At 43.7% G+C, this 23,797-nt stretch overlaps 1 protein-coding gene across 1 annotated transcript in view; it reads left to right on the forward strand.

Moving 5' to 3' along the window:
• The first annotated feature begins 4,717 nt into the window (after positions 1-4,717).
• PODXL2 (podocalyxin like 2) overlaps positions 4,718-23,797 on the forward strand; it is a 52,701-nt gene continuing 33,621 nt past the window's right edge. Inside the window, exon 1 of the mRNA XM_035106467.2 lies at positions 4,718-4,851. Coding sequence (XP_034962358.2) covers positions 4,797-4,851 — 55 coding nt within the window. The 5' untranslated portion in view covers positions 4,718-4,796. The remainder of the gene's footprint in view (positions 4,852-23,797) is intronic.

Below are 23,797 nucleotides of genomic sequence, written 5' to 3' on the forward strand. Positions count from 1 at the left end.
TTTCCCCAGCCACTCTGGGCGGCTCCCAACAGAATATTAAAAACACAATAAAACATCAAACATTAAAATCTTCCCTAAAGGGGGCTGCCTTCAGATGTCTTCTAAAAGTCAGATAGTTGTTTGTACTTGACATACTGTATATAGACTTATATAAAGTTCAACGGTCAGGAAACACAGTCCCATAGAAGTCCTGGAACATCCAAGCCCGAGGTCCATCAACATTGGCATACACAGCACTTCAGCTCTGCTTCCCTTTTGCACTTTGCCTGCTGACTGCAGCATCTGGGCTTGATGAGGCAGGTGACCCTCACCTGTTCTGAACCTACTCCATCAGGAATTGCACACCTCCCTGAGCTAGTGAGCCTCACCTGGCCAGCCTCAGCTTCCCAGAGCGTTCTCTCACTGCTGACAACACTTCGGAGCCTGCCTTGTTTGTGGAGACAAGTCTCACTGGTTCTGATGAGAGGTCCTGCTCTTCTGGTCCCTGGACACTGACCCCTATCCCCTTGCCATCCTCTGTCATCCCATGTGTACTTTCCGCAACCCCAACCTTCCCTTTTCCATCCCCAGCTTGCCCCAATGGGTCCCAGTCACAGCTGCACCCCTCGCCAGGATCCTCTTCCTCTTTGTCCCGCCAGTTCATGACAGCAAGTCTTTTATCAATAAATTGGCAAGGAGTGGTTAAGACCCACACCGTATCTTTTCTCAATTATGCAGTTGTTACTGCCATGATTTAATAGCTCTCCATTACGCTGAGCAAAAGCTTCTCTGCAGTGTGGCTGCTTCAGCACAGCCCTAGCTCCGAACTATAGCTCCATTGGGAGCTCAGCTCAGAGCTGCACTCTCAACTGCAAGGAAGCTGTATGTTGGCTAAGTAAGCCCACAGAGGTTATGTCTGGCCATCTTCTTACTGTTCACCTTCCAAGACATTCAACGTATTTGTTCAGCTGGCAAATAAGGTTGGAATATTTGTAAATGGTTGAGAACAACAGTGTCTGCTAGTTGTGTTACTGAAGAGTCTTTCCTCCAATTTGGCCAAAACCATTCAGGAACTTTTTGCTACTGTGTTATAACAGTTATACAGCACTCATAGAGCTTAATTATTATGGCTAAGACTCCATGTTGCCATGCATGATGCCACAGTGGAGATGCTTTTCTTCCAAGTGCATGCATGCATGCATGCATGCACTTTGTAGTCACTGAAGACAAACTGGAAAAGGAACAGCTCTGGATTTGCTAGCTCAGCTTCAGAACCAGAGGTTTGCATTGACACCCAAACAAGATTGCTTCCCGCACTCAAGATGTGCCCTGCATCCCCCTGCAAAGTTATACACCAAGGCTTATAGTTGTACGATTGCAGTTCTTTGGACTGAAAAATGTCTTGGGCTGGCCCTGCTGCCAAAATGTCAAGATTGTCAAACTTGAACAACTGCTATGTTGTTAGAAGTAGGTGGCAACTGGTTCCTCTATATCAGGCATGTCCAACAGGTCGTTCACGATCTACTGGTTGATTGTGGGGTATTCCTGGTCAACAACATTGGCCCCCTAAAAAAGCTCAACAACTTTGTCTGCAAAAAAAAAGCAAGCTCAACAACTCTGGTCCATCCTCCAATGACAATGGGTAGATCACTGCCAGTTTTTTTATACTGTGAGTAGATCGCTGTCTCTTGGGAGTTGGATGTGCCTGCTCTATATTATTGCTTACATGGAGTGTGTCTGTGTTTTTATTGCTTCATCTCAAGATAAAGAAGCCGTAACACGATGAGCTCCACCAACAAACTGCAGCCCTTCAAACAATCTCCCCAATAATAATTTATGCCAGAGTCCAAAATTAATAGAAATTATTGCAAGGGTCTTCCTCTTTAAAAAGTGTGGTAGTTTTTATAATTTTGTGGTCAAGGGACACTCTGCCTTTCTAATGTCCTCAGAAATGTATAATTGGGATGTGTCATGCAATTTGAAGCATGTTGATGCAAAGGTTCTTTTGCAATGCTTCTAACCAACAGGACAAAAGGGTTATCTCCCACCACATATAATCTGCACGGTTAGTGAGCTAAGAGGGCCATCAGAGCAGAAGCAAACTGGAATGCAGTGTGATCTAAGCAAGCCCACTTCAGTCAGGATTTGGGAATCACTTGTTACAATGACAACACAGGTGACAGCTTATCCTGGTGAAACTCCACCAGAGGAATAAAATTGTGTGTCCCCTTTACAGTGGAAAGGTTGTAAGATTCAAGGTCCTTTTTTACTTCTATGATGGGTGACCATTTGTGAATGATTCGTGGACAAAGGTGTTGGCAGTAATCTGACACACTCCTCTGTATTTAAGAATCACCCCCCCTCCAAAAAAATGGATTTTTTTTCCACCAAAAACTAATGTTCTTACTAGCACTGAGGTGGCTAAAACCAGCATGGGGTACAAAACCAGTATCGGTAGTGTTTGGCAAGTGGTGGTGCCTGAGGAATTAAACCTGCCACTGCAGAGAAACTGGGGGAACAATGGTTCAAGGCCAATGTCTAGAAATATGGTTTCCTTTCTCTCTCCTGCATGAACAAATTGATGCAAGTCTTTAGCCTCAGCCATCATTTGCCTGCCCTGTGGCTCTTTTCATCCTATGAATTGGTAGTACTCTTTATAAATCAAGACTCATCAGAAATCAGACTTGTACTCTTTTTCTTGTTATGTTCATCTTTGCTTTAAAGATTATTTTTATGGGCTTTTAAAGTTCTATTGTATGTCATGCAGGAAGAACTGTTGTTCAGCAGCTTATCAAGAGAATAAATGGGGCTTAAAGGTAAAGGGACCCCTGACCGTTAAGTCCAGCAGTCGCGGATGACTCTGGGGTTGTGGCGCTCATCTTGCTTTACTGGCCAAGGGAGCCGGCATACAGTTTCCAGGTCATGTGGCCAGCATGACTAAGCCGCTTCTGGCGAACCAGAGCAGCACACAGAAACGCTTACTCCCTAGTAAATATGTTTCACCAGCTTTAGCAATACTTCTTTGTTGATTAAGCTTAATATCCTGCCCTTCCTCCCAAAGGATCCCTTGCATATACGTATACTGTATGCAGATTTAGTAAATTGTTTAATCGGTTGAGGCCAATATGATTAATTCCCGAACGCATGGATAAACCAATTTCCCCCAATATTATTGCAATCTCCAGGGCTGCGCCTTGGTGCTGCAATTACATAGCTGCCAAGTTATCCCTTTTTTAAAGGGAAATTCCCTTATGCTGAATAGGCTTCCTCGCGAAAAAAGGGAAAACTTGGCAGCTATGGAGGCGAGCCCTTGTTATTCCTTGCACCAGTGCTTCCCCCCCCCTAAAAATAATGTTTAGGGGTAGTGTACTCTCATTTTCCTACTCAGATTGAAATAATGCCCCTCGATGAGGCCAAACTTAGATTCACAAAATGTTTAGGGGTATGCATAGCCTGCATCCCCCCCCCGAAAAAAGCACTGCCTTGCTCAAACCTTAGTCCTAGCTCCTCAGTGATAACCAGCTACTTCTGTGACCCACAAATACCGGTGGAGATCCCCTTCTCTAGCAGGATCCAGTCCCCCAAACCGTAAAGTCATAGAATCATAGAATCAAATGTAGAGAGGGAAGGGACCCCAAGGGTCATCTAGTCCAACGCCCTCCTGCAAAGCAGAAATCTTTTGCCCAATATTGGGTGCAAACCCACGTCACTAAGTCACGTCACTACCGACTGAGCTATTCCTTCAGATAACGGCGCTCGCAGGGATCGTAGCGTCGCCCACGAGGCCAGGACCGCGAGAGCCGCCTCTCCAAAGGCCATCTTCCAAGGCCTTCCCAGTTTCCGCCCAAGCCCATGCACACAGAGAGGCTTCTGCCACTGGCGTCAACTCCAGGGGGGTCAGCACCCACATTAAGATATCTGTGGGGGCTGGCCCTCCCAAGTCAATGGGCAAAGTTAAAGCCTTTCATTGCGGACACCGCAATCTTCAGTGCGAGACGTGGGCACCTATGGCCGCTGCACATTCTTCCCCGCAGGTTGCTCGCTGAATAGGGGGGGGGGGGTGCGCACACGCTACTTCTCCCTCTAGGACCCCGGCGGAAGCTGGAGCCCGGCCGCGGCCGGAATGCAGACCACTGCGCAATGCACACGATTTCTAATTCAGCAGCGGGGAGATGCTCGGTCGGCGGCAGCCGCCGGTCCTGGAGCGGGAGGGAGGGGGCGTGGTGGAGAGGCGAAGACTCCCGGGAGCTGCTGCTGCTGCAGCAGGCGAATGAAAACGGGCCGCCCCCGCCGCCCCCCTTTCCATTATTATTCTTAGCCTTTGCTCCATGCACTGGTCGCCGCATGCATTTTGCTCCTTGCGCACACCCTGAGAGAGAGAGAGAGGCGGGAGAGGCGCACGCGGCGGGGTTTGCAGAGGGAGCCTGGGCAGCGGCCAAGGCAGCATCTCTCCGCCGCTTTCTGGCTGGTTTTGGAGGAGAGCCACTCGCTCGTCTGACTGACCGCGCAGTGCAAGCAGCCGCCGCGCTCTCCCTCTGCCTCTCCTCCTCGCCTGCCCCCCGCCTTCCCCCCTGAAGCGAGGCCGGAGGGAGGGGGCGCCCGGAGAGCGGGGTGCTGCTGCTGCGGGGAAAGTTGCTGCTCGCTGGCGGGGAGGGAGGGCGATGACTTCTGAGCGCGAGCTGCCGCAGGGGGGAGAGGTCCTTTCTGCGGCCGGGAGGGGCAGAGCCCCGCGGGCGGCAGAAGCAGCAGCTGCACAAGCCGGGTGCGACTGAAGAAAGAGGCAGGCGAGCGCGGCAGCAGGAGGACGGAGAAGCACCATGCCACCCTTCTTCCCGCGCGGGGCGCCGAGGCTGCTGCTCCTGCTAGCCTTCGGTGAGTCGTTTCCTTTCCGAGGAACCCGAGAGGGATGCATCGGGAAGCGCAGATCGTGCGGTCCCCAAAGGCAGCCCCGGACAAAGGAAGGACCCCCCCGCGGCTGGGGATCCGAGCCTGTCTGCAGCGTGGGTGGGGATTGCCGTGGGGGAACCCCACGCTGGGGTGAATCGGTGGGGTGGAGGACTGCCGAGCTGATCTGGTCCTCTGAAGCAGCCTGGGATGAGTGGTGGCGGCTTCGGGGTTCCTAACTCGGGGGCGCGTTTTTTCCTGGTTTAAGGCACGGGTGCGAGACAGCAGCTTGGGCGATTGAGGTGGAGGGCAGAATGGAAATAGAAACCGTTTTCCTGGAGGTGGGGCTGGGAGGGGGCGCATACACCTTGGCAAGGGGTGTGTGTGTCGTATTAACTTTGTTTCCAGTGCCAGTGTTTGAAAAGGTACACTTTGCATGGGGGAAGGTTATTTATATTATTGGAAGTTTCCACTGTTGTTCCAATTCACCATGGTAAAGTATATACTGTACAACTTATGTCCTTCCTTCCACATTGCTTTCTGCCTCCCTTTCCTTCAATGGAGTTTAGGTGCTTCTTATTTTAAATGCCTTTTCCTGTAGCAGGGCTAGTTGCCGTTCTAAAGGTGATGTGTCACCCCTTATTGACCACCATTGATGTTTCAGTCAATGGGGTATCTTCCTATGAGGAAAGGTGTTTCTGTCATATGGGGCCACATAACCCTTACCTGTAGTAAACTGCCTGGTGAGAGTGTCTCAGAGGTAAGCATTTTGCCGTTCCATTTTAAGTTTCACTTTATGGTGCCATGGAAAGTCGTGAAGCACCTGCCTTGGCACTAAATAATGGCTTCTTTGTGTGTTGGAGCGGGGAGTATGTCAGTCTAGGCAACCTGGAACTCTCTTGTCACGGAACAAAACTTTGCAATTCAGAGAGTTCTAGCCCAGTTTCAATGCTGTGAAATTTAATGCTGCTTCACACACCATATTGGGAAGTGGTGTTGTATCATGTGGCTACAAGCAGCAGGGAGCTACAAGAAACTGCAAATTCACTGCAGCATATAGCCATATAATACATGGTGGGGGGTGGGGGTGGAACATCAAATGCTGTATTTATTGGGTGCCCACACCGCAAACAGTGGGTGATATTTTTCCTCTGCTGTTCCTCTCCATTTTAGGGAGGAGGGAGAGGAATTACTATAGATTTCACTTACTTGGACATGGCATAGTTGTGATGAGCATTGTGAATTAGCATGGGATTTACTAACGCCAGCAAAATAAATAAATTTAAGTATAGTGGTTAAGAAATGTAGTGATTCAATTACCCATTCACTGGGGGGGGGGGGAAATGGCTAGTAAAGATTTGGCTGAAATGACAAAGTTAACTGCATAGACCCGTTTAAGAGATGGGCAGCAAGTTCTGTACTGTAGAGACATTTGAGGGAAGATGGTTTCCTTTCAGTGACTTAATGGACCTAATATGTGTTTGGATATTCAGAATCTTGATCTACTGAGAGTTGTTGTTAATATGGATTTGAATGTTTCAGTAGTGTTATTGTTTTAGGTTTTTTTTTAAAGGGATGTACAAAGCGTCCCCAGAGATTGTTCAAAATAGCCTCGATGTAGTACAGTTTCTGCGTGCCAAAGCTGAGTTAGGATTCCTGCATACTGTATTTTCCTCTAGGGACTGCATCCAGAATTACTTTGTACTGCACTGAGAATCATTTAACCCATAACATTGTCCTGTCACTTTTTTCCCCTTAGGGTGTTTTGATTGTTTCTATTTCAACAAAAATATGCTGTCAAGAAGGCCTGACACCAAATTAGACTCTAGTTCTAAAGAGCCTAATCTGTAAATTTTGAAAAGGGGGGTGGGGTATTAATTAAAGCCGATTAAGTACAGAAGTAATTATAATTAGAATAGGTAGGAGGCCTGTGCTTCTAATTTTGTATAATCTCATTGGAGATATTTAAAGACGGGAGACCCCTTTCAAAAAAATAAAACGAAGAATGATAGAAGGGGCTGTTTTTCTTAATAATGTGAGTGAACAAGCTCAGTTTATAATCTTAGTGAACAAAGTAAAATGGAACTTTGTAACAGACCATTAGTAAATGTTTGCTTAAAAAATATAAAATTAATCAATACTTGGCAACAATCGACCTGGAAGAATGAAGACCATCTGGTCATTCTGCCAATGATGGGATTGGAGCAGAGCATGTTCACCCTTCTGCTTGTAATTTGTGTTTCATCTCATAAGTATTGAGAATAGATAAAGAGACACAAGTAAAGTTATGTTAGGCATGTTGGCCCCTAAGGGGGGGGGGGGTAATCAAAAATCCATGTTAGTCCTGCAGAAATCTTTTATCAGACTGTTTATTTTAAAGGGGGGAAAGGGCAGAAAACCTGACTGGTGGTAACACCGTAAGTCTGCAACTGGTAATGGCTTTTAAAAAGAATATGGGAGAAGGTAGCAGCCACTCAAATGACACACTTCTAGGGGCTATGCAGGCATCAGGCTTCACCAAGGCCTAGTGGGAAGAAGAAACATAAGTGGCTGATTCTCCATCTCTGAAAATACAAAAAACTGGCTGTTAACCCAGGTTTATCTCCATCCATTAATGAAGCACACAGGTTCCTTGATAGGTGGGGGGGGGGAGAGAATAACGAGAAACTAGGGCAGGAGTTTATTAGGCATGGCACCACCACAGAAAAGGCCACGTTCCCACCAGCCTAACCTCTTTTGGAGGAAGAGTATACAACAAGACCTTGCAGCAGATATTACACTACAGGCAGGCTCATACAGGAAAAACATTCCATAAATTCTCTCCCCAGTCACTTAGGGCTTTATAGGTAAGAACCAACTCCTTGAAATTTCTGGTCACAAATTGGAATGCAGCACTGAAAAGCCAGTGTAATATTGAAGCACACGCTAGAAGACATTATGCTAGTTGCCGTTTCTGAACCACCTATTATTTATTTAAATATTTCTATACTGTACCTTGATTTTGTATTAAAAAAAATACAGCCTATAAAACATTACAATAAAGTCTTATAGAAAACCCAGTGGAGCCATTTGGGATCCAACTTCTATCTAAATAGTCTCCATCACATGCTTCTTGGCGTGATCATAGAATATGATGCTCAAAGTGTGTTAGAACTCTGGGACCTCAAAATGTTGCAACAAAGCCTTTAAATAAGTTTAACTGGTTCCTAGTGATAGGTGTTTTTTCTATAGGGGAGGCGACAGGAGAGCAACAAAACTGCTCAAAGGCATTTGATGCTGTGTTGTGTATTGGTAAAGCCATGCCATTTTTCTTAGTCCTCCTACAACTCATGATAGGTGATAGATGGGCTAACAAAACACAAATGGATACTTTCCATAGATGGCACCATAGATGACAAGACTGATTTGAAAACTCAGTGGGCAATCCAGTTATAAAATTGTTGATACAATCCTTGTGCCAAGTCCTCTTTCATTTAGTGAAAGTCTATTATTATTTATTAAAGAAACACAGAAAGGCAGAAGTGGAAGCCTGCAAAAAAAGTCACAAGTGCTTTCTGTTTGCATGCACACACTTACTCTTTGTATTCATGCATCCCTATTCACTCCATTTACATGTTATAATACTTGACTTTTTTCTCAGCACCCATTTCCAGTTTTCTGAGACAGCCCACCCCCCATTTCCTGAAAATTAGAGCCATTTTTTACAATTGTGTTTTGCATACTTTTGTTTTTATTATTCATTTATGTGATTTTAGGTTTGTAAAATAAAACAAATGAAGATAAAACAAAATAATAAAAAATACAGCAAGACAAAATGCAGCATTAAAACAAAATCAAATAAGTTAAAGTAGATAAAATAAATTTGAGACTGTGTGTGGAGGGAATTAGCAGAGTTCAATTAAATGATTTAATGCAAGGATGGGCCTAATTCTGCCAACCAATAACATTTTTCCGCTTCCTACCCAAAACCCCACCAATTTTGGCTGTGGGTACAAAAAGAAAAAGAATTAAAGGTGACACAGTACTTACGTAGACCAAGCCCAGTGTCCTGATGAGGATGGAAATCACTCCCTCCCCTGTCAATTACGGTAGGTGGGTGGAGAGGGGGCAATAACTTCCCTTTACTGTAGCTGGTCTATATAGATGGATTCCCTTGACCCCCCCCAAAAAAAAAATCTTGTTGCCTCTGATTTAAAAAGCTTGGGAAAATAAAATGTCTTATCCTGACCCAGAAAAGTAATCAAAGTTGGTGCCAAGTAGACTTCTCTTGGGGGGACATTCCACAACTGGGGTGCCACCACTGAAAAGGCCCTTTCATCTCATTCATCTCTGTCCAGCCATAATTAAATGCTCTAACATTTATCCAAAGCTTGCTTAACTTCACAAATAGGCAAATAGTAAATGTGGACCTGCAAAGAAACTTATGAGGGGAGCAGAACAGGGCAAAGGGGAGAAAGGGCTTTCCATCTTGTCCTTCCTCTCACTGTCTTTTTTTTTGGGGGGGGGGGGGTCAATTTTTATTGATTTTTTAAAAAATAAGTTCACATCAAATTAATTTGAATTTAATGCATACTTAAAAGTTGACTTCCCACCCTTCCTTGTTCTCCCTCTATTGCTGCTTTATAAAACATTTATTTATCTGCTTACCAGTTTATGATGCTGCTCATCTCACTGTCTTAATCCCTAAATCCCCATGTTAGCTTTAAGGCTGTAAGGTTTAAGTTCACTCCTTTTCCCATTTGGACCTGAAATGCATACCGGTAGTTTTGCCTTGGACTCGGGATCAATATGGCAGGCTGCATTCATCTCTTGCCCACAAGGCACTCTGTGCTCTTTAGTGGCATAGGAGCCAAAGGGAGAACTGAGCTTCCTTTCTCTCCACTGTGGCCTCAAAGAAACTTTGGGGGCTTCTGCTAGGCTGAAGGGAAGCGAGTGGTGGACTGCATCTTAATTTCAATCACTCTAAACAGCCAAATGGGACCAGCTGGGACTAATGCCTGTATGTCGTCATCTTGTGGCCCTCCAGATGTTGCTTGACTAAAATTCCCATCAGCCCCAGCCAGCATGGCTAATAGAAATAGGAATCATGGCTGTTGTAGTCTATCCACATCAGAAGAGCCACAGGTCCTCTCCCCCGATGTATATAGATTTGGCCTTCACAAGTTTTGCAAACAATTTATTTGTTTATTGCAAATTGGTGGGGGGGGGCACCTGAAATATTGGTACAGACTATTTCTGTCCCAAGTTATTAAGAGTTTGGGGGGTTGCCTTTAACATATGGGATTCACTGAAGCTACAACTGGGTATTTTAGGTGTAGTTCAATACCTAACATAGTTTTGAGTTTGCCTTTAGGTTCAGCTCCACAGTTATGGGCTACTGAAATGAGGAAAGCTTGTTCCCATCTCTGGAACATGGTGGTCATACTGAAGGGAGTGCTTTCACCAGGAAACATTGGCACATTCTTCTCGAATGGAAGCCCTGCCAGGCTGGAGGAACAAGACCATTGTAACATTGCGATAGAAAGAGTGCATCTGACATTTAGTGTTAGGACATGTAATTTCTCTCCCAGTCCCCGCCCTGCCCCGACCCATAAGCTTCTCCAAAATCTTTATTCCTTCCAATGCCTACAGAGGCATTGCAATAACCTCGCAAATTGTAACCTTGCTTTTTAATAGGGTTGTTAAATTTAGCAAATTAAAAAGTCATAAAGCACTCCACAGCAGCTGTTGTTTGAAGACTCCAGATGTATAAGCGATCGGGAAATTGTAGCTGTGTTTGGACAATGATATTAAGCCAATATTGACAGGTATTTTGCCCACCCATGCAGCTCCTTCACTTCTCACTTTTTGACATGAGCAATCAAGTCAGGAAGTTTCTATCCATAGCGATAATGTGGTTACCAGGTTCAGAACAAATGGGATACTATACCACATTCGAGCCATGGTTTTAATATCCCAGCTTGTTCTGAAGCTGCTGACCATAGTTTTCCAGGTTGGCTAATTAGATATTTCCTTGTTTAATTGTGGCTTGTGTGAAGGGGCAGAAAACATGTTCATATTTCAGCTTATTAAATTGAGAGATATCATCCAGACTGAGTCCCTTTTTTGCCTTACTTCTGACGATGGAAAGGAAAAAGCAATGTGCCTGGTTGATGGGACACCCAACAACCATGTTGTGAATGAAATACTTTCATCAGCTTTGATCATTGGGGATTGTTCTTAAGTAAATGGAAATAGGATTTCTATCCATAGTTTCTCTACAATGCCAAGCCAACACTTCTAGAATGTAATAGGACATGGGTAGGCAAACTAAGGCCCGGGGGCCAGATCCGGCCCAATCGCCTTCTAAATCTGGCTCTCAGACAATCCGGGAATCGGTGTGTTTTTACATGAGTAGAATGTGCCCTTTTATTTAAAATGCATCTCTGGGTTATTTGTGAGGCACAAGGTCTGAGGGACAGTGGACCGGCAGGAAATTTTTTGCTGACCCCCATAATAGCACAATGCTAGAACTTTGTTGCAATGTTACTGAATAACTATGATAAATAACTAGGATGGTTTGCCCAGGTTCATTCCAGCAAAGGTAAGAGTCCCTTCCCTTAAAGTAGTGCCTTTAACTTCCAATAATGAGATCTTCCATCTGCCAGGCACAAGATTGATCTTGGTCCTTGAGACTCCCTGGGGTTCTCATTCACGTAATGGCTCCTAAATAATTTTATGGTGATGAGAGGTAGCAGATGCAATCTGCTGCTAACTAAATTCTTAGCCTAATTAATAACCAGTGAAGCTTTTGGCCTTTCAAATGCTTGAACTGATTTTTCCTGCTGCTACTGGGAACACGGATTTTATTTCACGAGAGGTCACATCTACATCACATTTTGAATACACATTTAGAGCACTTTACTCCCCTTAAAGAGTCCTGGGAACTCTAGTTCCTAATCCTGGCAATTGTAGCAGTATAAGAGGTAAACTACAGTTCCCAGAATTGCTTTGGGGGAAACCATGTGCTTTAAATGTCCTTTCAATGTATGGTGTGGATGTGATCTATAGTGAGGATGGGTTCTCTTGCCACAGTAGGTAGCCTCAAGTTATCTCTGGGAACTTAAGTTTATTTCTGGAATTAGCGGAACAGGAATTACACTGCTATTGGAAAAGTTATATTGGAAACTGAGGGTAAAAATGAGTTGTGCTGCAGGCTGTGTTTAAGCCTGGCACTCTGAAGGCATAGTAGCAGACATTCCTCAGCTAAGCTACATGGAAGTTGAATATGTTTACTACATAGTTTGGATGAATGAGCACTAGAGATGAGACCTTTCTACACAAGGACTTCTCTTTCCCTTCCTCGGTCACCCTGTTTTTTTGTGTGTACAGTGCTGTGAGATTCCAGAGGGTGTTAAATGCATCTTCCTCCCTTTGGCTATCTTGCTTGACTAATTCCTTGTTAGTTAATCTGCTCGACTGCAGCAAATTGGGATGGCCTGCACATCCAACGCAGTCAATCTTTCTAAGGAACCGTTTCTTTAATTATAGGCACCCGAGGTTTAAATAACTATATTCATACTCCAAGGGAGAGCTCCAGGTGACAGAGTATGTATTAGAGCACACATTCTTCCCTTGTGCTTGAAGTGAGGAACAGCGTTGTAGGATGCTGTGGATAAATAGGCAAAATGGGAGCACTGAAATTGGACAAAAGGAGAATTAAATGGTCTCCTAGATCCCAGATGCTATGCAATTTGCTCTCAATTCTTAACGGTAATTTGAATGAGCCGTCCCCAAAGAATAAGGTTAACATATCTTATTTACATGTATATAGCTTGGGTAGATTCACACATGAGGCAAGGGGTAGCTGGGATTGCAAATCTTGCTGCTTCTAGATTGTGCTTTTCACTTGCAGAAACATCCACATACTTTCTCTTCACCAACTCTCCTTCATATAGTCTAACAGGAAACTAGTGGGCAAGAGGACCCAGAAAAACACTGTGTTGTGGCTGGGACTATTGGTTTCCCTGTAGCTCCCTGTGTTGTTTGAGCAGCCTACCGAGCCAACACTTTTCCTACCGGCTACTCTGCAGGTCTAGCAGAGGACCATTACATTGTTCTTCTCCTTCAGAAAGAGGGAAGGGTGCCTTCACAACCCTCTCTGGGCAGTTTTGGAGCTTTAGTGAAGGTTGCTCATTGGCTGTGAGTCCTGGAAGACCTGCTCTCTGGCCTTGCAGGCCCCTTTTCACCTGGCCTGGTGGGGTCCTGACTGACACCTTCTTGGGTTGGGGTATTTGGGGCGTGTGTGTTACTGTTGCTGATACTAATTTTTTGTATCTCTATTTTTAGAGCTTCTTTTGATGTATGTGGAAATTGTTCAATTTGATTGTGTACTTTTTCATGTGTTTTATTTATTACTGATGACTACTTCTGCTCTATTTGTAATTACATAATTTATTTCATGTTTTAAGCTGCCTTGAGCATGGTTTTCACAATGAAAAAGTTGGCTATGAAAATAAAATGATGTACATATGTATCTACGTATGCTCTATTTTCCTGCAAGTGTACGGGATCTCAGCTGCCCTCACTCATCTTTAGGTTCTTGGGATATCCATGCATAGACATCCTACTTAGAAATAAATAGATGAATGTGCTCCTTTATCTCTTGCAATGGAAATTTATAGGGGGGGGGGGTGTCTGCTAGCAGTTTCTTCCCATAGGTTGACACAGAGGTGGGATTATAATTCCAAAACAAAAACACAACAACACCAGGATTTTTAAAAAATGCAAAATCAATTCAGTCTTGTGTGCCACTAGTCAATATTCCCTTGTCCCCTACACAACATCATGGGTCATCAAACTGACATTTGCTTCCCTGCTTTTTGCTACTAGCCCAGAAAATAGACAGGGCTCCTGGGAATGTGGGTGTGCTAGAATCTCTGTGGGGTGCCCGCCTCTCTCCCGGCTTGGTCTGTGCCAGAGGAATGCTGACCTCTCGCCTATGTTTTCTGCAGTCCTAATTAGAAGTGATTGCTCTGCTGGGCTTCCTAATCCTGCATTCAGAATGTTCTACTAATAAATGAGAGACTGGCAGCAAAAGTCGGGGGGGGGTTGTAGATATAGGGGTGCAGGACTCATTTCCTATAGAGAAGGAACCAGGGTCAGATGCTTTGGAATAATCATGGGGAGATGGACAAAAGGGCTCTGTCTGGGCTCTGAGCTCTCTCTGTGTTCACAGGCGGAAGCCACTGAGATTGTGGATTTCTTGGCGCAAACCTGCAATCCGGGTGAGCCTCCAACACTGTGCGTGCAATCTGCGCTGCGCCCTGCACCGCCAACGTGGAGCAGCAGGATGTCAGCCCAATAAACACCACGGACACGATTGCAGGAACCGCTTAAGCGTGGAGTTGCCTCATACTGCACCATTTCTTTGTCAAGACAAACGGCTCATCAGGCACCTGCTTTTTTGACTGCGGAAGAAGCGTGTCAAATCACGAATGGCACAAAATTTCTGCCGACTCAGGGATTTTTAAAATATAGTTAAGCTGTGATAAACTGCAGGAAACAATAGCTGGAAGAGGGTGGAAGGATCGTAAAGGCCACAAGCAGCTCCTCACTTTTCATGTAGCCAGATTTTCTCCTTTCTAACCATTATAAATGTTCCTCCTCTACAGTACTCAGTTGGGAATAAAATGAAACTCTGAACCACCCCTGCTCTCATTCTGTATGAAAGAACACAGATAATAGCAGAGGAAAGACAACCATGGTTTGGCAATGTGTTTGTTTCTAGCGCTACTTCTGGCTGTCCTCTGCCTGTAAGAATTGTTCTGCTTGATGATGTTAAAGATCTGTCTGTTGTGGAAGCAGTGTACTGGGGCAACAGGGGCCAGATACCACCATAAAGTTCACAAATAAGAGCACAGTGGGTTCAGCCACCCCATTTCTTTCCACCTTCTCGTAATCAGTTATAATGCCTTTGTACATGGAAGTTCCATTCTTCATTATTATGTCTGATAGCCATTGACAGACCTTCCTCCACAACCTTGCCTAATCCTCCTGGGGAAGTGGGTGGGTGCAAAAATCTAAACATAAGCCAATTACACATTTGCGTGAATAAGTAGTTTGTTCCATTTTTCCTGTACTGTTTTGCCTACCAGTTCCACCAAATCCGTGTGGAGCCACTATATAAATGATTCACTATTTCCCCACTGTAGCTTTACTCACTGCTATCCTGCCCTCAAATTTTCTCCCTGGCGATGTGTAACAGAAGTTCCCTGGGATCTCTGCCTGCCTTTTTCCACCAGTAGCCTGTACGTCAGGGGGCATCAGTGGTAGATGCTTCTTTTAGCTGATCATTGTTCTCCTGTCTCAAGTGATTATCAATAAATGACCATTTTGGACTGAGCTCCCTATTTTGGATAACATCTGCTGGACAAATGCTTGGGCACAATTTTGGGGAGCCTCTCAAATGAAAGCCAGATATAAACTGAAGCAGGTTAGCATTTTGCCCCCAGTTGGCAAAATCTTCACTTGTAGCTTGTTCAGAATGAGGTATTTTATCTCAAGCAACAGATATTGAGGTACGGTACTATAAAGAACAGGAATACTGTAGCTGTTTGAGTTCATTTACACAGAAAATTGTGCCCCTCAATAACACTCAGGTATGGCAGTAATTACCTCCTGCTGCCTCCACATTTATTCTTCACTAATGTATGTAGGAGATAGTCACTGTGTCAAAATCTGAGTGGACCAATATTTGTGTTTCCCATCACCTTCGTTAAAGCTGCTGTTCCTCAGGCACTCAAACTGGGGCAATGAGGCCTGCATCTTCTGCATTTTCTAACTCTTTGTCTTGTGAACCTAGAAGAATGGCTTTTATTTTATACTGTGTATCTCTGTGTGGCAGGAATTTGCCAGAGGACAATGTTTTTACTCTTGAAGGAAATTCCTTATTTATTATATGTATTTGGGGCAGTTTAATGGCACTTGCTGCTCTGACATTGCTCTGGTTCGTAGACCAAGTTGGTAAAGATGTATTGAATTCCTGGCTAAGGGCAGAGAGGCTTAAGTGCTTTCACACCAGCTTTTTAAATAAATCAATAAATATTTTTCCTTTTTTTTCTACACCAGACTTTTTATCCAGTGTTGCTCATTCATCTCTGAGACTCCAGATGACATTCCTTCCAAACCATTGCATTCCTATCTCTCTCTCCTATTTGTTTTTGTTTTGGTTTAAATGGCATTAATATAGCCTTTGTTTGTTATACTTCTTTCCTCCTAAACATTGTAGACTCCACGTTATCCACTTGAACCTCACAATTATCCAAAACTGCTTTGTCAGTCTTTTTATTTTAAAAAATGGGGTGGGGAATCTTAGACCTGGGGGCTGAATGGAACAACCCAAGCCAGGCCACACACCCTCCCCCAGCCATATCTCCGATGAGTCCTTATTTGCATCTTCCCAATCGCCATGAATGTGTGATTCAGAAGTATCCTTACTGACAATGAGTTTGTAAAAGACGCTTCTGTTCTTAGTCACTTATCCAACAGAACTTCTATTAGCAGAAGACTCAAATCCTTCTTGTAATCTGACTCTTTCAGTGTATATGGAAAATAGGGCCAGATGGATGTGCTGATGTTGGCATGAGGGTTTTTGTCTGTTTGTTTTGTGGGGAAAGAGCTTTATTTCTCTTCCTATTGGCGTGACCCTGAGGAAAGTAGGAAGGCAGATGGTTTCAAGGCTTCCAACCTCACAGGCATTTCTGTTCCTGGTCATCATCCGTGGATGTAGGTTGGAGACTATAGGTGAAAGTGCCCCTCGTCTTCCCTTAGGAAAGGGACTTGTCTTATCCTCATTCCAAGCTTTGGGGGGGAGCTTGCCCCCTGTAGCTCACTGGCTCATGGCCAAAGGAGATTTTTTAAAAAATGCCTGCTGCTTCTCTCATACCCAGGACATGTTGTTAGCACATTTTAGCCCTACATTATTATAGTTGGGAGGTAGTGTGTGTTGTGTGTGGTGGCATTCTCTCCAGTATATGCTTACTATAGGACTCCTTTTATTATTTATTAATGCATTGTTTATGATTACATCCACCTTTCCTTGAAGGTAGTCAAGGTGGGGTGCATAGTTTATTTATTTCCATTACGTCCTCAAAACAGTCCTGCAAGCTGGGTCAGGCTGGGAGAGTGCCTGATCACTCAGTGGGAGTGGGAAACTGAACCTGAGTTTCTCAGGTCCTGTTGGTTATTACTTTGATGGCTGTATGACACATTTCACTTGGAAACAGAAAATCAATGTAAGAGAAATCCAATTTAGCCCCACATGTCAGGGAATTCAGCAAGCTAGGGGGGAAAGCTAAATTTGGGACATTAGCAATGAGTATTGGGGGTGTATTTTAGTTAAGAGGTTCAACCATTATGCCATACTGTGGGGTTTTGTTTTGTTTTGTTTTGTTAGAACAGAACAAAGATTGCAACATTTTCAGGATTTGGGTTCTATATTTGTATGGATGGGGCTGAGGGAAGGAAGAGGGGAAACACCTTAAAGCTGTATTTTTAAGCATATTCCAAAGGGACAATGAAATACTGTAGGGGAAAAGATACTATAATTATACATTGAACCAATTGTGCCTGAAGAGCCACTTTGAGCAGCCCACAAAAAGTCCATCTTTTGGACAGACTGCAGAGTACCATTGCCTTGGTTGGTGGCTATGAAGATAGTCAGCTAAGAGGAGGAATTGGAGGAGAGGATTAGGATGGCACTGCCACATGATAATAATGCTGGGGTCCTCCCTGCCACAACATAGCCTCTGTGGATTGAATGATGCTTTCAGACACCCCCATTGGCAGGATTGGATTAGATGACCCCTGGGGTCCCTTCCAACCCTACAATTCTATGATTCTTTTTATTTATTTAATTGCAGGCTTTGTGGGGGGAGGGTTGCCTGTTTTGGGAGAGTGCCTACCTTTTTTGTCTGCATTTTGGGGGGGCAGGAGAAGGGTATAGGCGTTTTGCCTGTTTGGGGGGTACATTCTGAGAAATAGATATTTCATGGTTTCTGTAACAGATTTTCAGATGCGGCCCCCGATCTCAGAAAGGTTGGGGACTCGCACAGCTGGGCCCAGGAGGTTTCAGGGCGAGAGTGCTAAAGTTGTAGAGAGGAATACAGTGCCAGATGCCTGTGCGTGTGTCTGTCTTTATAATTTCGCAGAGAAACTCACTTGTCAAAGGCTCTCCTGCTTTTCAGCATTGTGCTGTGTGTAACCTCATTTCTTACATTCTAGTCAGTGACACTCACGTTCCATTACACTGAAGTGTGTTCCCCATTCTGGGGTTGCCATATGGCAGGCTGTAAACCAATTAGTCCCTCTCTTTTGGCTGCCTGGCTTGGCTTGGCTTGTTTGCTTCTTTAGCTGTGCTTCAGTGTTACGCCACGGGCAATCGTAATTAATTCAAATGGGAAAGTTAACACGGGCATTGGCAACCTTCAGGTCTGTTTTCATCCCTCTATGCTTAGGCCTTAAGAGGCTGCCATGGTGTGCTGGCAAGTGTGTTTGTTCTGCGCAACACGTGGCTTTTTCAGTGTAGGCCTGTACACTTTATGACACTTCTAGGCCCTTTGCCCATACATATCCCTTAATGATGTTCAGTTTCTAGCCTATTGGCATCCTTTCTACAGGCTTTTAATCAACTTGCCCCCCCCCCCAAAAAATGCCCTGGACTTTCTTCCGTGCCATTTCTGGATTCTTGAGCTTAGTCTCACTTTGCATCCTCTGTCTAGTCCAGTCCCCTGACATGGCTCCAGCACTAAGCCTCCTGAGTCATTCAGTCCCCCTGCCCGACAGGTGGTTGCTCCTGATAGGTTTCCTTTTGGATCTACAACTGGCCTAGTGTTTCCTTGGAGTTTTGTCCTTTGCTCTGTTAACTGTGTCGCTGCTTTGGGGATACCCTGCATCTGCTGTCCTTTGGGAATGGGCTCCCCACCACCACCACCATGCCACAGCTGTTCATCTGAGGAACAAGTCTCCCTTTCTTTGACAGCCATCCTGTGTAAAATGTATGCTACAATCCTACCGCTGTAGTCTTCTTGCTGCTGTTCGCAGAATTTTGATTTCCTTTTTATTCCCTGGTAGCTCATTTTTTACAGAAGAGCTGACCTCGGCTGCACCCACTTTGCCAGCTGAATTCTGTGAGCGATTCCCACAATCGCTAAAACTGTGATAAAGCTCCTCTCATTCCTGTCTCCTCCTCCTCCCCCTAACTGTGCCGTGATATGACTTTTAAATAGTTGGAAGGCAATTTGAGTCACACATTCACCGCCTTTTCATGCCTTACAATAAGCTTCGCCTATGCTGGCCGTGGTGGTTAAGGTTTGGCCAGCTTCACTTTACTTGGTTCCATTGTAAAGGTACAAATCTCCATGTTGTGGTCAACCCAACTTTACATATATATATATATGTTTGTGTTGTATTCTGTTTGGTCTGGTTTAACTCTGCCAGCTACGGTGCTTCAGATATGGAGGGAAAAGTTCCATTTAATGAAATTCATAACCCCATCCAAGATTTCTCTCCAATTTACAGTCAAATCTTTGCTCCCTCACAGCTGTCTAAACTAGGATTGCCATTATTTCAAAATGTGAAAATCTGGACAGAAAAGTTGTTGAGTTTTTGTGGGGGGGGGGGGTTGAGCCAAATTTGTTGAGCATTTTTTTTGCAAAATCAAATTTTATATTTTATTTTTTTGAAGTTTTGGAGCTATTTTTAAGGGAAATGGCCAAAAACAACACTGCCGACAGGGGTTGCCATATGTCCGGATTTTCCCAGACATTTAAGCGATTTCCGCTGGGACACTGCTTCTGATGGCCAATTGCCAGGGAAATTCTGGACATATGACAACCCTAGTCTAAACTGGCCTGAAAGGTAAAGTGGGCCAGCTCAGCCCCCCTGGTCTGTCACTCAGTTAATTGCTTGTCATTCCTGATTCACTCACTAGGCCTTCCAAGGAAGTGAATTTCATATTTCATTTCTGTCTGGTCTGAGAATATGAGCAAATTTGATGTTAATGTACTTTGTCATCTGGCAGAGGTGTGATAGCGCAGTTCCAGCGCATGATGACTTGCCCAGTTCTACTTGGCCCAGGGCTGTGGAGGCAGTCAGGTCTGATCTGCTTGGCAAGGTGGCACATTTTAGGCTTCAGACAGAGGCCAGAAAATTCTCTTGTCTACTGTACTGCTGATGCTTGCATAAGGGCATATGGCTAGGCTTGAGGCGCTCTGTGTTGGGGCTAGCCTAGAAACCACACAACTGGTGCCATTTTGGATTGTTTGGTATGCTGAACAAAGGATCAAGGAATTTATAAACTACACACAAACAAAGCAGTGAAGAAGGAGCATGTTCTATTTTTGTGCCGTTTCTCTGTATTAAATACTTGAAGCCATAAAATTGTTTTATCTATTAGATAGCTAGAATGTGTTTTATGAAGAGACTGTCTAGATTGCTCTGCTGAATGCTTTCTTAGAATAGGACACTCTGCCCAGATTAGAAGAGGAAGCTCAGAACACAGATTGGAACAGAGAAGTATTGGGCCCTAATGCAGTTATTTCCCTGAGGCTTGTGTTTATTTTCAGGTTCTCGATGGCTGTAATAACTTGTTGGTGGCAGCTGTTAAGAAGCATTCCTTGCTAGTAAACTGGAGACTGCACAGCAGCCTTCCCCAACCTGGTGCTCTATAGATATTTTTGACTACAACTCCAATTAGCCCAATCAATGTCAGGGGTGCCAGGAGTTGCTGTCAGATTGGGGATGACTGCTGTACAGGCTTAGACTGAGTGTTTTACTCCTGTACAAAGGCACCAAGGAGTCTAAAGAAAGGGAAAACTAGAGCGAACTCCTTGCATGCCTGAAGTCAGGAGGCCGGGCTCAATGCAGAAGAATTAGTCAGGAGTCTTTCCTTCTTGGGGAATCCGAAAAAGGATCTGGCCAGGGCCTAGAAAATCCTCAGTGTTTGGTTACCTTGGATCTTTTCATGTTGGCACCCAGGAATTTGCTTGGGTTTTAATTTCTGAGAATGGAACAAACCTGTTTTAAAATATGCTGTGTAAGTGCAAATGATATGTAGACCCAATCATAATTGTAGGTACAATCAGGAGATCTTTGTCTTGTTCCCATCTCTCTTGGAGGCTACAAAGAGATTAAAGGGAACGCTACACTGAGTCTTCACTCGGTTTTCTATCTGTCTTTAAAACTTCCCTGAACAAGTCCAAAGAGACAAATATCTCTGTATAATTGCACTGGCGCCTCTCATAAAGCCACATGTCTTATATGTCCTTGGCAGCAGGAGACGCACTCTAGGCTGAGGTACACATATACAGGCCTATACTTGTGTTTTGTAAGGACTTGGTTTGTTGTAGGCAAAACATATGTGGATATTGCTCAGGGCAATGGTATTGGTAGTATACCAGAGGTTTTGTAGAATTGGTGTGGCTCCTAGTTGACAATGATAAAGCCGAACCAGAGTTCAAATCCCTGCTTTGCCATTACCATTGCTCAGTGAGCATTAGACAGCTCACAATCTGTTAGTTCTTTAACCTGCTAACTGGGAAGAATCTCTGAAGGCAGGTAATGAAGATTGTAAAGCATAATCTTTACACATTGATACTTGCATATGACTAGCGCTGTTTTGTTAGAGCGGTATGTACTTCTTGCAGGACCAATTTGAGCAATAAAACACCAGAAGGGAGGGCTGAGTTTGCTTTGCATCAGTGGCGATTTGCTGTGCAAATTAGAGTTACAGTACCGCAAAGCAAATCCAATAATCTTGGCTTTCAGATCCACCAAGTTTTGCAAAAGCAACTTTTCTGCAGCTCAGCCTAGCTTTCCCTTTCCAGGAGGTCTTGAAATTCCCAGAGTTAAGTTCATACTCAGAGAGGGAAGTAAACGTCAGACTGAGCCCACTGCTGATACTTTCACAACTGCTAATTCTTGTGCTTTGGCTAGCATTTCTTTTCTTTGGTTGAGGATGGTAGCCCAGCCTGGTAAACTGGATCATGAATCTTAAAGGGTTTAAACTGGGTAAACAGTTCAGTGTTAAATGAGGGTAAACAAACTGCTGGGAACAACCTCTTGCACTAATGGGATTAGCTCCCCTGAAGGCCAGGCTCTTCACAGGTGACCGCATTTTTAAGCTTTAGGACTTTTATAGAGAATGCGTGGGGAAGGCAGTAGACATGAGAGACGTTTCCAGCACAATCCTGTATATGCTTACTCGGAAGTAAGCCCCACTGGCAATTACAGAAGAAGAAAAAGAGGTACTTAAATCTAAAGGTGGGTTCTCCAACAGTATTTTATAAAACATTTAAAGATTTAATGGTCCCATATATGTCTAAACTCAGCCAGATGCAGGGTGGATAAAAATCAATGATTTTTTTAAAAAAATCAAAAAAATCGGATTTTTTTGATTTAAATCGGATTTTTTTGATTTAAATCGATTTTTTTGATTTAAATTGGATTTTTTTAAATAAAATGCTTTTTGAGGAAAATATATTACCATCCAAAGGTTATTCCATCATGAAATAAAGATTAGTTTTTTAATTATGTAGAATAAGGTTGTATATGTTTAATTTTTTGGGTAAATAAATTCCATTAATCCATTCACAATGTCATGCTCTTCCAGAGGTTTTTGTAAGATTATTGGGCATTTTCTAACCCTAACCCTAACCCTACAAGATATTATCACAGATGCTTGGTTTACTTTTGCAGTTCTCAAAACTGAATTTGACTCAACAGAGATCACATGCCTCTTCTTCACAGCAAAAATGTTATAACATGAACAGAGTTGAGAAAAAGACCTTAATCCTATTCTTCTACAAACCTATGAATACAGAAACAACCCCTTCAGTGCTAAGTTTCAAGAAGTTCAGTGAATAGAATAGAAACAATATTTTTCTGATTGTTTGGAGTGGACAGTATTTAAGTTTTTCATGTGTAGGCTGGGCTGACAGTCTAAGTTTCTTAAAATATATTATTTTGTTTAGCCAAATTAGTTAACAAACATGGATGTTTGTTTAAGCAAATAACATATGCTGTAATGTTATTGTTTCAGTTGAATAAATCTATTTAAATTGTTATTATTAAGGTAATGATTATTTTTAAGTTGTCCAAATATGAATAACCCATTAAACTGGGGATAAAAAACTAATATGAAAAGTTGTTATTCTAAAAATCTTCATCTACTTGCATATTAAAGTTATACCAGGAATAATTAGTCTTTATGTAGAAAACTATGATTTAAATCAAGCCTTACTGACTAGTGATTTAAATCGTGATTTAAATCAGATTGATTTAAATCAAATCCACCCTGGCCAGATGGGTGGGGTATAAATAATACATTATTATTATTATTATTATTATTATTAAAAACTGTACAATGATACCTTAGCTGGAGATTTATTGCCACCAACCTGGAAACTATCAAATTTGTCTACGTGATATGGCACTCACCTCCACTTTCAGGCCGAGGGAGCCAGCGTTTGTCCACAGACAGCTTTCTGGGTCATGTGGCCAGCATGACTAAACCACTTCTGGCACAAAGGGACACCATGACGGAAGCACACAGAAATGCCGTTTACCTGCCTGCCACAGCGGTACCTATTTATCGACTCCCACTGGTATGCTTTCAAACTGCTACCGTAGGTTGGCAGGAGCTGGGACAGAGCAATGGGAGCTCGCCCCACCATGCGGACTGCCAACCTTACAATTATAAAGACCCTTCATTAGTGGAATCATATCACCCAACTTCTCTACTCAACTGTCATGGACTGGCTGGATGCAGAGTGGTAATGGGAAGCTCCAGCTGTGAAGCCCCTAGAGAAGAAGAAGGAGATTGGTGATGAGATGATGATGAGTGGTCAGAGGGAGAAGAGGGAGCAGACTGGAAGAAGGAGGTGTCAAGCTGAAG

This window comes from Zootoca vivipara, chromosome 2, assembly GCF_963506605.1.
Source record: "Zootoca vivipara chromosome 2, rZooViv1.1, whole genome shotgun sequence".
In the NCBI taxonomy this organism is placed as follows: Eukaryota; Metazoa; Chordata; class Lepidosauria; order Squamata; family Lacertidae; genus Zootoca; species Zootoca vivipara.